The 18,174-nt window shown below is 40.2% G+C and overlaps 1 protein-coding gene across 3 annotated transcripts in view; it reads right to left on the minus strand.

Annotated features, from left to right (window-relative positions):
* The window catches only part of IL18RAP (interleukin 18 receptor accessory protein), a 31,658-nt gene extending 14,297 nt beyond the window's left edge, over window positions 1-17,361 (minus strand). For all 3 annotated transcript variants that reach the window (XM_028163969.2, XM_028163968.2, XM_007172121.3), the window contains exons 1-5: window positions 17,296-17,361; window positions 9,708-9,877; window positions 8,920-9,241; window positions 8,640-8,823; window positions 1,247-1,397 (exon numbers count right to left, since the gene is read on the minus strand). In XM_028163969.2, coding sequence (XP_028019770.1) covers window positions 1,247-1,397; window positions 8,640-8,823; window positions 8,920-9,241; window positions 9,708-9,777 — 727 coding nt within the window. In that variant the 5' untranslated portion in view covers window positions 9,778-9,877; window positions 17,296-17,361. The remainder of the gene's footprint in view (window positions 1-1,246; window positions 1,398-8,639; window positions 8,824-8,919; window positions 9,242-9,707; window positions 9,878-17,295) is intronic.
* Between the last annotated feature and the right edge of the window lie 813 nt (window positions 17,362-18,174).

An 18,174-nucleotide genomic window follows, 5' to 3' on the forward strand; every position in this document is an offset into this window, starting at 1 on the left:
TGCCACTGAAAATTTGATGGGCGAGTTATCATGCCCGAGGGAAAGAGCAACCACGCTTGGAGGGGCAAGTGGTCCAAGTTGGGTATTTGCCTTCTAACCCCTCATCCAAGCAACAATCTAATATAAATTTAAATCGATGAGGTCTAAAGTACTGCAGAGTGCAAGGGCCAGGAAGTAAGCAGGGGAGTTTGACTTGGTCTCAGGATACTCCATGTGGTTTGTATCTTGCAATGAAAGAAGAGGAAGTAAAATTGATTACTATATTTACTAAGAGCAAAGTCAACCATTCTGTATGGTTATGTTTTGATATAGGCCATGCTTAAATTGATTACATCATACAGTTTATCCATGCTTTACACTTGTAAATCTAATAAGAATGACCCAAGGGAAAGCCTGGGCCAAAAACAGACAAGTCACAGAAGAATAAGCTCAGTGGGCCAATAAACAAATGGCAAGATATTCAACTTCATTAGTAGTCAGGGAAACGTAAATTAGTATGAAAAAAAGAGAGTCCACTTGACACCACAGTCTGAAACCACCAAATATTACTTGGGAATAATGGGAATCTGTTCATTGCTGATGCGGGTATAAATTAGCAAAACAATGTCTATGAACAATACCATGTGTTTATAACACAAAACACATTTTATAACATAAAACAATATTCTGTTTTATTAATGGATACATACATATGTAGAAAAAGCATAAAACATAAATGGAAAGGATTATCAGCTAAGTGGGCTACATCTGCAAAGAGAGGAAGTGGGAAGGCCTCAAGTTGTATCTGTATTGTTTTGTTTCGACAAAGAAACCATGAGATGGAAAAACCATTATTAAAGCTGGTGATAGGTACATGAGTGTCACTTATTTCTGGGTGTGAAATATTTAACATTGTTTTTTAATTTATTATCTCTTATGTGTGAAATCTTTAATCTTGTTTATTTCTTTACATGAACCTTTAATATTGTTTTTTAATTTATCACAAAACAAACCAGAATCAATGCATAGAAAACCCAACTTGTGACAACTTGAATATGACCCAGAACTAGGCCTCCCTTGGAGGATGGAATCTAGGTTAATGGAAAATTGATGTTCACCAACATTCCAGGCTTTACATGACTGTAGGCTATGACTGTCTCCTTCCTCACCACAAAAAAAGGAAAAATATCACTAAGCCAAAGAAGATAACTTTAACTGGGTAATTGGGGTTGAAATCTCAAATATTGAAACCAAAAACCTCACTTACCAATGGTTTTCACTTGCACAACAGCTCTGGCTGTCCATAAGCTTGAGTTATCTGACTGAGTGTAATCACACACGTATGTGCCTTGGTGATAGTCATAAACTTCATCCACTTCAATTGGGTTGCTCCTTTTTTCAGAGAGTAGTTTTCCATTCTAATCCAAGAGACAAGAAAATTAAATAATTTAACCAGAGAATTACTATTAATATTAAGCTCACCTATAGCGAAACTTCACAAATTTGAACCAAGGAAGGGGAAGGTCAGTCTGATATATGGACATTGCAGAACATAATACCCCCAAGCTATAAAAGATTCTGCTCAAAACTATATTTGTAAGATTCTTACTTGAAACGAGAAGCATTTTCAAAGACAATTACATGTGGAGATCAAGACAGCCCAGCAAGAGCTGTTTAACCTGGTAAAGCCCAAAGCGTGATTCAGGCCCCTAGACTCTAGAAAACTCATAGTTGTCTAAGTGGTCGATACCTAAATGAATTATTTAAAAACACGTATATTTATATTTCTGGAAATTGATATAGATTTTCTGTGTATTGGGCTTACATAAAGTTTCTTCTTTAAATAAATTTCACTCTAATAAAAGAAAAAATGTTAAATTGAAAACATTAAGTAAATAACTAAACAGATGTATCTAAATCTGACAAAGAAGGACTGGGATTCAGGAACAATTATTTAACTCCTAGTGGACTCAAAGTTGAGTGAGAACTAAAATTCAATTATGAACATTTCTCTCTCCTACTTAGAACCTCTCATGGACACTCCTTTGCCTTGAGGGTAAAGTCTAAAATTCTTCACAGCCTAATCTTGCCATTCCTTCCCCAACTCATTTCCTGCTTCTGCCCCTCTACCCACCTGTCATTCCCTACATAACCACATTCTTTCTCAATCAACGTGTCTCCCACCACCTTTCCCCACTGGGAAGGCTGTTGCTCAGTCTTCAAATCCAACTCAAGGGGTGGCTCTCACGGAGAGAAGTTATCAAGTTTCCCCGAGCACGATCAGTGACTTCTGCCCCATCATCACGATAGCCCTTTTATAGTAATGATGCATTGGGGTGTCTCCTCCTGTGAGTTGTCGAGGGCAGCCTTTGTGCCAAGACATTTAGCTGGTCCTGGACACACTGGAAGGAATGAACACAGATCCCTTCTCTGAGCGAGCTCTCAGCCTAAGGATGCACGTCTGAGCAGTAAGCCAGAGTATGGCAAACTCAGGTGGCTCTGCCTTATAGGAAAAGTAGGGACTCTTCCCCCAGTCTAATCCGAGACTTGAAGGATATGCAGGAATCAGTCAATACCAACAAGGACCTACTGCATAGCACAGGGACCTCTGCTGAATATTATGTGGCAACCTAAATGAGAAAAGAATTTGAAAAAGGAAAAAAAAAAAAGAAGAAAGTAATTGACATTTTAGGAACACTTGAAGCAAAGCCTGTATGTAGGAAACAAGGCCAAGGTGAAAGGGCTGATGCAAGTAGATGTGTTTGATCTTTGTATCTCCAGAATACAGCAAGCAGGCCAGCAAGAATAAGGTCTTTGTAAATAAGGAGTGAATAAATGCAAGTCAGTTGGAAGAAAGGTTTGGAAGCATAAGAGTCACATGATCAGACATTTTTAGAAAAATGACTGGCAGCTCTTTTTTGACTGTGGAAAATCTTGTAAATTTAAGCAAAGACTATCATAATCACCCTTGTATCTTTAGGGTCTAGGAAGTGGTAGGGGCACAGTAGTATTTATTGAATGATGGGGTATCAGTGTATCATTAATCTTATAATCATTAATCCTCTAACCTCCGTATAGCACCTGGCTTTCCAGTTTCCTACTAAGAGTACTAGTGGTATATCTTTCACCACTGCAGTCAAAAGAAAAGAGATAAACAACAAAAGTAACAAAATATCAATAGTAAGAACTCATTACCTATGTAGACTACAAAGTTATTTCTCATGTGTATCTCGTATGAACATTCAAAGGCTTCTCTGACTTGGTTTGCACAGATTCTATGTCTTCCATTTTATAGATGGGAAAACCAAGGTTCTGAAGTTTGTGTTTTGTTCTATACCATATAGCTCGTGAGAGGCCTGAGAATCTATCTACGTTTTTCTGATTCTGAGTTTCATGTTCTGATTGAGGAATTTCCCTTCCCCTTTGCCTGATGACTCGTAGAAGCAGAAATTCCCCTCCCCCAAGTCTCTGGTGTGGTTCCTGTGGCCCAAGAAAGAATTTCCAGTAGGTTGGCAGGGAGCTGAGAAGAGGGTCAGAACCGGTCAGAGCTGGGCAGCTGCAGGTAGGAAGTAAAACAAGGCCAAGAGGTGGGACTGACAAGGTTAAACATCTATCAAGAACATTTTAAAAGGAAGCTTCAGGGCACGGGGTAAAATTCAGAGATGAAACTTCTAGAGGACATGGTAATAACATACAAAGAACAGAAATTGGAGTGGAGGTGTGTCGTAAATCACATGAGAAATTAACGCAGAGGAGGGGATGCAGAGTTGGAACCAGACTGCAGCTGGGCAATAGGGAGGGTGCGTAATTGCAAAGTGGGCCTGACTTTTTTTAATAAAAAGATAAATATGGCTTAGTGTGTATCACCAAGACTTTATGGGATGGAACTCAAACAAAACATCAAAGAGATAAGGGGCAAGAAATTTGTGTCAAGAATGATGGGGGGCTTCCCTGGTGGCGCAGTGGTTGAGAATCTGCCTGCCAATGCAGGGGACATGGGTTCGCGCCCTGGTCTGGGAAGATCCCACATGCCGCGGAGCAACTAAGCCCGTGAGCCACAACTACTGAGCCTGCGCGTCTGGAGCCTGTGCTCCGCAACAAGAGAGGCCGCGATGGTGAGAGGCCCGCGCACCGCGATGAAGAGTGGCCCCCGCTCGCCGCAACTGGAGAAAGCGCTCACACAGAAACGAAGACCCAACACAGCCATAAATTAAAAAAAAAAAGAATGATGGGAAGCTGATCTAATAACATAATCACAAACGATCCTAGTAGGAAAGAGAAGTGCCAGTGAGGCCACACACGAAATTCTTTGTTTTGCTCGGATGTGAAACAGTCAAGAACAAAATACAGAAGGAGGAGCATCAGTCAGTCAGTCCCAGGGAGAACTGACACATGTGACAACCTGCGGATTGTAGCATTGTACACACCGTAGGAAGTTGCCCAGGATTCTGAAATTTCACAGCGAGAACAGTCGAATGGGCCAATGTATGGACCTTGGAAACAGCTTCCAAAAAATCGAATCTAAATGACCTTTACCTCTTCCCTACCAGGAACTGCATCAACCTTTGGTCTGGCAAGTCTCACCATACTCACCGGCTCTCCATGACCCTGGGCTCGCAGGATGCCACCAGGTGCCAGGGACAAGGAAAACAAAGCCAAAGGAAATGAGAAGAAGTGGCAGGTCTATGTGCAAAAATTCCATGGAACTCAGGGTTCAGAGACGAGCCAGCAACCACGTCAGCATTGTGGCGTGTGAGTGAGGTTGACTTAAACCACCAGCGGAAAAGCCATTCAGGCACAGTCTTACTGCCAGGACATCACAGCCGTGTCACAGGCACCCATGTCTCGGTGCCCCAGGCCCTTGCAGAAGAGCCTCTCCCACTGCCCTGTGTTATAATTCTGCCTGGTGTCAAAGATTCGTTTAGCTAAAGAACCGAAAACGCCCTCCCATTAATGTAATATCATCTAAGACGAAGTCTGCTTATGCCAAAGCTATTTTTCATGATATTTTTATTTTAATTAATTAATTTATTTATTTATTTATTTTTGGCTGCGCTGCGGGATCCTAGCTCCCCGACCAGGGATGGAACCCATGCCCCCTGCAGTGGAAGCACAAGGTCCTAACCACTGGACCACCAGGGAATTCCCATTAGATTTTTATGAATTAGGAAAATATTATTAGAATGAAGAACAGATAATTCCCTTTATTCTGACTTCTTCGTCGTTCAATATTTCAGTTAAGAATCTCCAAGTCTATTTCTGTTTCAATTAAAAAAAAAAAATCCCACAAGGACTCAGAGGCAAAGACTATACAAATCAATTTTCACTGCAAAGTAAAGGAGCTGTTACAGTGGAGGATTACCGGACTGAATGTCAATATTATGACATAGTAGGAGTGTGTTTCGTGTTTGGTAATTGCAATCATTGTTGCTTTTGTTGTGGTCATCCATGTACAATGCTTGGTGTCAGTCTATTTATCTCTTGTAAAAATAAAATACAGTGTGTGTGTGTGAAAAAAAAAAAAAAAGAATCTCCAAGTCTAAATTTTTTGAGGTGTCTATTAAAAATATTTTGGAACCCCCCAGAGACTACAGCACACGGATTTATTTCGCTTGGTTGTTCTATACAACCGGCAGGTTCATCCCTGGTCAGCAGTTTCATGTGCATTCAGTACCACCGTTGTTTTCATCCTTCAGCCAGTGTTAGTGTTGTCGGTTTTGAGATAATGTTAAGTATGAGCCACCCTCCACTTGAGTACCTGTGGTTTAGCATGAAGAAAAGGAACACTGGGTATTATTTCCTGCCTAATGTCATCACTTTTAGTGATATGCTACTTCCATGGGGTCCGTGACTTTCCAGGATACTGTCTGTGTCTGTGTGCATGTGTGTGTGTAAGCACGTGTACACACACATGCAATTCATGCATTTCATGCAATTCATGAAACATAACCTAAATAATGACCTGTCCAAATCTCCGTCAGAAGATACAATTTTTAACAACACCATCGTTTGCCTACTTTTAAGACAGATGCCTAGTCACCATTAAACACATCCTGACATTTGCAGTCAAGGCCCCAGAGAAGAGAAATAAAGCTTCCTTTTGTGAATGTCACACAACATTAGGGTTTAGTTCATAAGAGCAGTATATGCAGAAATCTGGCAACTACCATGTGGCTTGTGCTTACCAGAAAGTGAAAATAGCTTTCATTTCAGGGATACAATCATTGAAAATTCAAATGCATTTTCATTTTAAGTAACGGGGCAAGCCTGGTTTGGGAACAGCCTACCTTGACGTAGTAAGACATCTGTCATCCCAGATTACAAATACTTTTGAACCATGGGAAGTTTTGTTCTTAAAAGTGAACTGAAAATAATGAACAGAACCATCGGCTATTCTTACCAACCTCATTTTAGAGGTTATGAAATTAACGTGTTTCTTTTTTTTTTTAATTGAAGTATGTTGACTTACTATGTTGTGTTAGTTTCTACTATACAGCACAATGATTCACTTTACATATATATATGTTCTTTTTCATTTTCTTTTCCATCATAGTTTATTACAGGATATTGAATATAGTTCCCTATGCTATACAGTAGGATCTTGTCATCTATCTATTTTATATATAGTAGTTTCTATCTGCTAATCCCAAACTCCTAATTTATCCCTCCCCTCTTTTCCCCTTTGGTAGTCATAAGTTTGTTTTCTATGTCTGCAAGTCTGTTTCTTTTTTGTAAATAAGTTCCTTTTTGTCATATTTTAGCTTCCACATATAAGTGATATCATATGGTATTTGTCTTTGTCTGACTTACTTCACTTAGTATGATAATCTCTAGGTCCATCCATGTTGCTGCAAATGGCAATATTTCATTGTTTTTATGGCTCGGTAATATTCCATTGTGTATATATATACCACACCTTCTTTATCCATTCATCTGTTGATGGACATTTAGGTTGCTCCCATATCTTGGCTATTGTAAATAGTGCTGCAATGAACATTGGGGTGCATGTATCTTTTCAAATTAGAGGTTTTTCCGACTTTCCCAAGAGTGGGATTGCTGGATCATATGGCAACTCTATTTTTAGTTTTTTAAGGAACCTCCATACTGTTCTCCATAGTGGCTGCACCAATTTACATTCCCATTCACAGTGTGGAGGGTTCCCTTTTCTCCACACCCTCTCTAGCATTTGTTATTTGTAGACGTTTTTATGATGGCCATTCTGACCAGTGTGAGGCGGTACCTCATTGTAGTTTTGATTGCACTTCTCTAATAATTAGTAAGGTGCTTCTTAAATTAGGATTTTATTGAGGGCAGCACAATTTCAGTGTCATTTTAAAATATAAAATTGAGACCTTAAGCACACACTCACCCTCCCTGTACGCTTCTTTCTACAAGGGACATAATAACACCAGTTGTCACTGAATCTCAAGAGAATCAAGTGAGGAAATATTGTCTCACCCATTGGTAATTTTACCTCCAGGAGACTCTGATTGCTAAGTTTTGAGGTACAAAAAGCCAACAGATAAACATGGGCCACTTTCTGGACTTTGATCAGGGGCAATTTAAAATGATATTTTTATATTAATAGATATCTTTGGAAGTCAAATTTAAAGTTTTGCATGATTTCTTAAAACAAAGTATTGAACTTCAAACAATTATCATAGGGACTTCCCTGGTGGCGCAGTGGTTAAGACTCCATCCTCCTAATACAGGGGGCCTGGGTTCGATCCCTGGTCCAGGAACTAGATCCTACATGCATGTCGCAACTAAGAGTTCACGTGCCACAACTAAGGAGGGGGTGAGCCACAACTGAGGAGCCCGTGAGCCGCAACTAAGGAGCCTGCCTGCCGCAACTAAGACCTGACACTACCAAATAAATAAATAAATATTTAAAAAGCCAATTATTACAAATGTAGGAGGCGATTTAAATTCTATTCCCAGATTCCATCACCCTGGGTCAACTGACATTCCCAGACTTTGGAAGAGATGCTCACGCGGCATTTATATATCTGTTAGGACTTAGAAAAACTATAAAATACAATGGAAATGTGAAATGTTTTTGTTATGAAGTTTACTCACATGTGGTTCATAACTCAGAATCATTCTGAAACTTGTCTTTTCCTGATTCCTGTTCCCTTTTTCTCTTAGCACTGCCCTCCCTCCCCACTGACTCACCTGTGCAAGACACGTGTCACCCAGGCCACCAGGTGCTTGCCTTAACTGTCTTTCCAGAGGTGTCCTCTTTGGAAGGTACTCCAGTCTCCTACTTCTTTCAGAAACCCTTCAAGACATGCTTGTTGGGTGTTCCTTTCATCCTAGCAATGCCCTTTGCTTTCCAAAGGCAGTAAAATTGAACAAATCTGGTCTTCTGCATGAGTGGGTGTTCATAAGTTTATGTCTTAACCTCACATGTAATGTACTTGAATTTTAGAAATTTTTCTGGCACTGATCAGAAGGATGGTTCTAATAACTGGAACATCAGACTCTGTGGCTACCTAGGGGAAAGCTGCTTTAGAAAGTCAGGTCTTCTCTGCAGGCGTGAGGCCAGTCTTTGGGAAACTCTAGAGCTCAGATTCAGACTCACATTTCTATCAATTACATAAGGAGATGCTACCATAAAAACTAAACTCTGGCATCAGTTTCAGTGAAGTCATTCTTACCTGGTACCAGGTCACCTCTGGACTTTGTGTATCACTTTGGGGGCTGAGGCCGGGGCAATAAATGGAACCCATGCTACCAAGAAGAAGGAGTTGTTCATGTGATATGGAGCTCCCACAGGACATATTTGCCTTGGGTTTAACTTCTAAGATCATCTTGACACAACAGGCCTCATCCTGGGGGCTCCTAGGAAAGTTAAGAAGGTCCTGTGAACACAGATGTTATATCCAGATAGTAAAGGATTTGGTAATGTTTTCAGATAAAAATGTACTTGGGACTTACCTAATCCTAGGTCTACAAATATATGACCCAGCAGTATTCATCTCTGTGGTCAAAAAGTGAAGGGTGCTCTTGTCCTGGATGACGTGAGGATAGTTTTGAGTAATTTCTACTAGCGGATCTCCGTTTTGAGGTTGTACGTACCATTGGACATCAGATAGGTTCCTACTACCACTGCAGGGCAGGTGTTCAGAGCTTTGGGTTGGTGAGAGTTGACTTCTGTGGTAGAAATGGGATTTCTGTGGCTCTGGAAAATCACAAAATAAGACAAACTCCTCCCCACACCTTGCAGAGTATGTCTTAAGAAGTTTTCCAGTGGAGCAATCTGAAAACCACAATAAACAAAGGAACACAGAAACACATTAGATGAATTCTAACATATTTACAAAGAGTACTTGGTTTCACAAGGGATTAAGCTCCCTTGGGTGTCTTTCTCCTTCACGGTTCCCGTTCTGTGGGGAAAAAAAGTTCATGTTCTAATTCCCTCCCACTGGTCTTCAACATCACAAGTAGCAACGGAGGTTTCCTGTTAAACATGCCAACCCACCTTTAATTCCTCTTCAGCTGCTTCCACTGAACACCCAGATATAGTAACTGAGTTCCACATTGTTGCGTGGTATCAACTGAAAGCTGTTCACCCCAATAATTTCTCCTCCTACCCCCATCTTAAAAGTAGAAAGGCAATGTTCAATATTATTATGCCATGCTGCCGATGTATCACAGAATACCTGTCACTTTAAACTTGGACCATAAAACTCACAAGGTTAGCATGAAAAGTGAAAAACCCCTACCTGAAGTATTAAATCCTTTAATTTTCCCTCCTGCGATAAGCCAAAGAAATATCCAGCTCAAATAAAGCATTGTTCTCTCTGGGTCTTGTCATTGCTTCAGGACATTTGTTCTGTTGCCAGAGTGGAGGACATTGTAATTCTGGGCTCCACCCTGAGAATCATCTTCATTTCTGTAAATCAAGAAATGGGAAATGAAGAAATCGGAACCAGTGATCAAAACGCAAGTCACACAGGAAGCTTTGAAAGGGCAGGTCCTACCCAAAAACCTTCACATGCCCACACTTGAGTCGTATTTTCAACAGCGTGTGGCAGGTCCTGCATATGTCACTTCTTACACAACTAAAGGAGGAAGGACATCTCAGACTCACGGTACTGCTTGCACCTACACTCCGTACGGTGTGATCTTTTGATGCCATTTCTTCATAGAATCCTTTTTTTCTTTTCCCAAGGTTCTGACCTAGTACGTATATTTTCATGGGTAATTTGCAAAGAGTTAAGTGAAAGTTTTCCTGAAAAGATCATCCAAGTTGAATGAAAATGTCAGGTTCTCCCCAGTTAGGGAAACTAGTGCGGTAGCTCATGTGTAAACTTGAGAATGTCTGCACGTTGCTAATTTGTAGTAACTGTTAGAGAAAAGAGGATGCTTGACTCTTTGTGCCCCAAACAAGACAGGAAAAGTTGTCACTGGATGGCGTTTCTACCAATTCTCTGAAGTATAAAAGGGAGGGAAGGTCACCCTGGGCTGTGTTCATGGTGGTTCTGTCCCTCTTGTTGACAGGGTGGCTGTTGGAACTTTCAAACTATTTACAAGAGAGGAGAGATAAGGTTGCTGGGTGGGTGTCCTAGTCCATTCAGGTTGTCGTAACAGAAAACCAAAGACTGGATGGTTTATATCCAACAGAAATGTATTTCTCAAAGTTCTGGGGTCTAGGAAGCCCAAGATAAAGGCACCAGCATGGTTGCCTTCTGGTGAGGGCTCTTTTCCTGGTTCATAACTGGCATCTTCTCACTGTGTCCTCACCTGGGGGAATGGGCTACCCATCTCACTGGGGTCTGTTTTATAAGGCCCTAAATCCCATTTGTGAGGGCTCTTCCCTCAAGACCTAAGCAGTCCCTAAATGTCCCACCTCTCAATGCCATTCTCTTTGGGGTTAGATTCTCAGCATATAAATCTGGGGAGAGAGTCCTTTGGTAAAATATGACATCACCAGACTGACTTACACTTTGTCGTGCAATTTGACGTGCATGACAGTTTAACTTTTTACTCAATGCTGTATGGAAAAACGTGATCATTAGTGGGCTAAAGAAAAAAAAAGAGGTCTAGAGCTGCGTGTGGACGCTACAAACCGTATTGGTTTTTACCAGAAGCTTTAAACACAGCTAGACTATTCTGACTGTGTTTAAAAATTTTAAACTATAACTTCTAAACTCAGAATCTTGAATTGCAAAGATAGGAAGGCTATTTCTGCAGTTTACCAGTGTCTTGGAATATTTTCTTTTGTTAATGAAAAGACAACTTATAAACATGTTTTAAAATACAAATTTATTGCTGTTGGTTACAGTACTACAGCAATTTAATATAATATGAGGTCTGTAATTACCATGATTTGTTGTTAACATAGGTAAGTTTTGTCACAAACTATGAATGTCCAAAATATTTTATTCCACTCAAATGTCATTGTAAATAGCTGGAGGGGAAGCAGCTGTGGGGTAAAGTTTAGCAATCTGAACTATTTCAAATGGAATTAAATAAAATTTCTGGATAGTAAAAAAAAAAAAACTGGGGAAAACACAAACATTCAAGCCATAGCAGTGGGTGATATTTAATTATTACGTAATTTAGTTTTGAGCAGAAAATACAAATAATTTCACTATAGAACAGCTTTATCTGTGCCTCTTAGAGTTCTGAACTGTTATCACTATCATAAAAATAGCCTGGGTATTATTCTTGGGGTTGTAGAAATAAAGTAATTTAACCTCTGAACTTTAAACAAATTTCTCCTAAAACACCCCCATACTGTCTTAAGCCCTTTAAGTGGGATGGGTGGGCAGGGGACAAAATAAATGGTATAGTCTCTGTCCTCAAGGGTCTGACACAGTGTGGAGAACAATGTTAAAGAAAAAACTATTCTAACATCTGTTAAAACAGTAAGAAATATTTTGTTCAAGACTATTGCAACAGGGGAGAAAGATCAAGCTCAACTCAGAATACAACAAGGACAGGTGAGGATTTAAAGCTAGGGAGGAGGGTGAGGGATCAGGGGCTGGAAATTTACTAAGAGAAGTCATCAAGTGGAGGGGAATTCTTACCAAAATGAACAACAAGATTCTTGCTAAAGGTGGATTAAGGGCTTAGATATCAAACCTGGGAGATGAGGAACTTAATCAGATATCAAGGATGAGAGGATGACTTAGCAGAATTCTTTGCTAAGACTGAGCTGGGCAGGCTGATGGCAGGATGGGGACCAAGGTTGAGGCCCATTTGAGAGGAGGTCTCAAGGAGCCTGAGTAAAATCTGGTGAAGTAAAAAGTCTTCGCCAATAGAAACATGAAAATAAACAGTGACAGGAAAATACGACAAAGAAACAAATGCAGTGATAACAGAAAAGAAAAAATTAAAGAGGAAAGTAAGGAAAAAAGAGAAAGAGAGGGAGGGAGGGAGGGAGAAGGAAAGGAATGGGAAGAAGGAAAGAAAGAAGGAAAGAAAGAAAGAAAGAAAGAAAGAAAGAAAGAAAGAAAGAAAGAAAGAAAGAAAGAAAGAAAAAGAAAGAAAGAAAGAAAGAAAGGAAGAAAGAGAAAGAGAGAAAGAAAGAAAGAAAGAAAGAAAGAAAGAAAGAAAGAAAGAAAGAAAGAAATTTTACTAAGTATCATATGGTCCCTCTGAACGTTCTCCTTAAAAGTCTTCTTCCCAGAACATCTCTGTTTCTTGGGCAGTTGACAAAAATCAATCTCTCTCTCTCTATCTCTCCCTCTCTCTCTCTCTCAACCTCTGTCTCTGTCTCTCTGTCTCTGTCTCTGTCTGCCTGTCTCTCTCTCGCTCTCAACATCCACACACACACATCTAACCATCATGCACATTCCTCTCTTCACTGCCCCCTGTGCTCACTGGCCATTCCTGCAACCACTCCTTCCGCCCAGACTTTCCCAGGACCATTCTCTTCAGGAACTTCCATCTTTTATCACAAATAAATACTTTATTTTCCTCAACTTATAAAATTCTTCATTTCCAAACATTTTTACACACAAACACACACACACACACACACACACACACACAGCACCCCATGTCTCCAACATCTTCAGATGAAGAAAGGAGTAATTTTAATATCTATAAATGATCAACAATTATGTTTCTCTAACAGAAACATTGAGCTTGAGGTGCCTTTGGGGATCCACAGGGGAGAGTTCCAGCGAGAGAAGTCAGGAGGCTGCAAGGAGAGAGCAGATAGACTTCCTGGAGGAACACCAGCCTGGAAAAGTGAGTCAGGGCCAAGGGAAAATTTAAAAGTGAGTCAGGGCCAAGGGATAAACCCAAAGGGAAGAGAAGAAACAGAACAGAGAGACCACCCTGACACTAAGCAGAGAAGTCAGGCACAAGAAGGACTTAGTTTCCATCAGGTCTGGCCACTGATAGATCAGATCAGCACGTGCAGAGGGTTTAAGGTGATGGAGACGAGGGATTCGGGAAGGAAGGTGGGGAGTGGGGACAAGCCATGCCCTCCCCAGCCTACACTGCACACGGAAGACAAGACGGGGAGGTGTTTCCTCCTGTGCTGACTTGATTCCACCATGAGGGGAATGAGCTGGCAGGGTAGCAGGCCAAATGCAAGTGAGAGTGAGAAGAGCGTGTGTGGACCAACTTCTCTGAGGAGGCAGGAAAAGACAAACCCCGGAAACCACCGAGACATTGTCTTGGACGGAGGCGGACAGAGTCATACACTCTGGGAGGTCTCTCCAGACCAGTGTACCCAGGTGGGACCAGAAGTACAGGATGTTTCCACTTGGCTGCTGACCCGCTGAGAGGAGGGTGCGCTCAGCCAAGAAAGGGCTTCATGAGATGGTGGAGGACCTAGAGTGCCACGGACTGGGACCAGAGTCACTGCATCACTTATCCCCATTGGTGACAATGGGTAGCTCTTCTTTCCAAGACTGTGGTCTAGGAACAAGGACCTAGGATAAGCAACTGCCTTTCAGATGTGTTCTACCTCCCCCTACCCCCTGCTTCCCCTTCCTTTGCCCACAAAGCCCCTGAAGGGTCAATCTCCCCATCTCCGGCCACTGGAAGCATCGTCCTAAAAATCAAGCCTGAGGATGTCATTTCTGTGCTGATAACCTCACCAGCCCCACTGCCCACTAGATAAAGAGTCCATTCCAAAGCATCAGATACAAAACCCCGTATGACTCGATATGGCTCTCTCATGATTTATCTTGTGTCTCATCCTCAGAGACACCTCCACTGACCATGTGCATAATGACATTCCTCCTCTCTATTCACCACTGCACCAGCCAGCAACCATCTCTCTTATTACTCATGTTATATTATTTTGTCTTAGCACACACAACTGTCTGGAAAATATCTTGTTTTATAAACTTCTCCCCTAACTAGAACCAAAGCTCCATGCCAGCAGAACTGAGCCTGTCTTGCAGCCTGCACACTCTCTCAAGGGATAGGGCGTGACTCACACAGGAGTTCAGTAAGTCCTTGTTCAGAATTTATCCACACCATAGTGAAATTGTTATTTCATATACCATGTCCTCTCACTAGGTTGGGAGCTCCTTAAGAGAAGGGATCCTGTTTCAGAAATCTTATCTCCAAATCCTAGGAAAAGCTTCATGCATAACTTGTATCAATTCTGTTGTCCAAATAAATGCAAAAGAACTCAGGAGAAGTCAAAATAAATGCGTATCAACCTAAGTTTAACCATTAACTTGCTGTGTGACTCTAGTTAGCCTCTCTCTGCACTTCAGTTTTTTTATTTGCAAAATAAATTATTTGGACTGTTATCAGTTGTTCCTCAACCTTAGGGCTAGGGGGTCCTAACTTCTGGGGATTAAACTGGAAAATCTGCATTTTTTTTTTAAAGTTCCCTGACTTGAGAATCATGGGACTTTATTATTTCTAAGATCATCTCAGCTCTAACATTCTGTGATTCCATGTTTGAATTACCAAGCCTATAGAAAATTTTTTACTGTGACACCCAGAAGTCTCCAGACCTCATGAATTCCTGTCCCAACCTTGAGTGGTCAGATGTTCTGTCCATGATACCCTCACCTACTGGCGTAGGACCTCAGGCTGCCTGGGGCTGTTTCTAGGCTACAGCTTTGTCTCTGGGATTGTGTTTCTCAAATTATCTCCATTACAAGAATCACCTGGAATGCTTTTTATAAATTCAGATATCTGGGGTCTCCAAGTCATATTAAATCAGATTCTCAAGGAGAAGAACATTGGACTCTATATTATAAACAAGTGTCAGGGAAATCACTGTGATTCAGTGATCATCCCTGGGAAGCCCTGCTCAGGGACAAGAATAGACCTTGGGGAGATGGGTCTGTGCTAAGTTATAGCAGTTATTACCAACACTGTTGGCAACTGAGCAACACAAGAGCAAGCCCATTCTGGAAATCCCATCGATGTGGGATAACACAACTGATATTGTTTGTCAACATCTACCTCTTTAAGATCTTTTGATGTCTGTGTGATGCCTTTCATTCCACCATCACCAAAACACTTCCAAGAATCATAAGGAATCACACAAGGTGATTTATCGAGCAGTTTTCAAGCATTGGGCAACTTAACCAAACCAGGCTGCAGGTCTGTTCTTGGCAGTAAATCAATGCGCAGGTGGCACTGAATATAATGGTGTCCTGCTCTCTTACATACTTTCTGTCACACTCGGGAAGATGGTTGCTGTCCTTCATGTTTCACTGATGGACCACCAAGGCTCACATTGCTTGAAGAGTGGTCCCCACTATTAATGATAATTGCACATCTTATAAGTATTAGAAGAGGAATTCATGTCCATATGAAAAGGGTCTCAGAGACTCTGATTTTCCTATCAGCATATGCCGTCACCTCACAAAAGGAGATAAGAGCTCAAAAGGGTGACTTCAAGTATCTGAAGGGTCTCTTCTCCAAAACAGCATCCATACCTGCTTTTTGAGAGCCATATTTTTTTTGTTACAGGTTGAAGATTCCCCCAATCAGTTGGTCAAGACTACACCTTCAACTATCTTTGGTTGATGATAAACTAAAATTTTTTCTGACCAAAGCTTTTGGTGGGAGGAGAAAAAGAGGAAAGGCAGGTGGAGAAGGCAGGTGTCAACAGGGAATCTGAGGCTCAGGTAGGAGAATCCCACAGTTAAAGACAATTTCCCATAAGATCAGCAATGACTATACCCAGGGAACACACGTACATGTAAACATTTGGTCTGGTGTAACAGCAACTATTTAATTCAACTAATATTATTATGGTTCTCACATGATCCATGGTAGCTTTATATCCCATTGTCTAGGAATTACAGAAAATCAAGAGTGTAGTTCCTGCTCTCAAAGATTTTACAGTCAAGTCAAGATAAGCATTTAAATTCGGCAAAAACTTTTTTTTTTTTGGTGAAGTAAATTGTCCAAAGTCATGCATTTAAAAAATGATGACGCTGGAATACAGATATGAATAGCTTAACAAAACCCAATCTAAACTAAATTGCCAATCTTGGTCATACACATTTGTACAACAATTATTTGCTGAATTCTTGTCATGTGGCAAACTCTATGCTAGATATTATAGGTACGATCTATGCCCTCTATTTTTGTTTGCTTTTTTGTTTTTTGTTTTTTAAATTTTTATTGGAGTATAGTTTCTTTACAATATTGTGTTAGTGTCTACTGTACAGCAAAGTGAATCAGCTATATGTATACATGTATCCCCTCTTTTTTTGGATTTCCTTCCCATTTAGGTCTCCACAGAGCACTAAGCAGAGTTCCCTGTGCTATACAGCAGGTTCTCATTAGTTATTTATTTTATACATAGTATCAATAGTGTATATATGTCAATCCCAATCTCCCAATTCACCCCACCACCCCATCTTTTTCCCTTGGTATCCATATATTTGTTCTCTATGTCTGTGTCTCTATTTCTGCTTTGTAAATAAGATCGTCTATACCAATTTTTTTTCATATTCCACATATATGCATTAATATACGATATTTGTTTTTTTCTTTTTGACTTACTTCAGTCTGTATTACAGCCTCTATGTCCATCCACGTCTCTACAAATGACCCAATTTTGTTTCTTTTTATGGCTGAGTCAGCAAACATTTTGAACCCCTCTGCTCTCCACCTTTCCCACAAAATGCTCAAAGCATTGTAGATAGGTTTATTTCATAACCACCAGGTTTTGTTTTTTTATAAAGTCTCTATATATGTGGAGATGTAAAATTTGCTAATTAGGTAGCAAATTTATTAGTACAAATAGTTTATGAAAAAGAATAGTGTTAGCAATCCATTTTGAAAATGATTTAAGTTCTTTTCTCAACTTATATTTGCTGGTTAGGAAATCTAGTGGAAAAAAAATATATACCATTGTCTTACCTGTATTTCCTGTCCTTAAGACATTGAAAAAGAGAAAGGAACTTCAAGTCTTTCTTTCAGTGACTGCCGGCTTTTCTATCTGAAGATGAGCATGTGAGAATATCCATTTTCAAAGAGGTCTACAATATCTCTTCCTAGCCAGAGAGATAAATGGAGAAAGTACATGTAACTCACACAAGTTTGTAAATAATGAGCTAAACCTGGAGAAAAAAAAAAAAGGAAAACCTTTAGTATTTTGTAAATGACCACTGACATTGTCAAATTCATGGTCATACAGAGGAAAATCAAATTAATGACCTCTATAAGTAGAAGGAAATGACCTGAAGATGAAGCATCTAAAACTCTCCCCAGACCAACCTCCTTGACTAGATAAGGTTTGTGGTTAGGTTTAGTTGAAAGAGTGAGTAATCCTACTTCCTTTACAGGAATTTCCTGTAAAGATTATTAGCACTCAACAGTTTCTCAACTGTGGGTTTTGGGTATTTTTTTTTGTTTTTTTTTCGTTTTGTAAAACTAACTCCCAAAAATGTAACCTTTATGATATAACCTAAAGCTTTTCGTGGGATTAACATTTTTTTAATTCTGAAAAAGAAAAAAACATCTCTCTAACACCATTTATTTGAAACAATAATTTATTGATACAGACAGGGAAATAAATTTAAACTCTGAAATCACCAAGATTTTTTGGTACCTCTTTATTAAAACAAAGATTCAAAATATGACATATAATTAAGAACCCCACTGTTCCTTTGATAGAACAAATCAAATCACTTAATAAGAACCTTAGGACACTCTGAGACCACACGGGTCAGAAAGAGCTTTATCTAGAAAGCAACTTGGTTAAGCCTAGATATCACCCATCCTCAAGAGGCTGATATT

The sequence above is a fragment of the Balaenoptera acutorostrata genome, chromosome 12 (assembly GCF_949987535.1).
Source record: "Balaenoptera acutorostrata chromosome 12, mBalAcu1.1, whole genome shotgun sequence".
Taxonomy (NCBI): Eukaryota; Metazoa; Chordata; class Mammalia; order Artiodactyla; family Balaenopteridae; genus Balaenoptera; species Balaenoptera acutorostrata.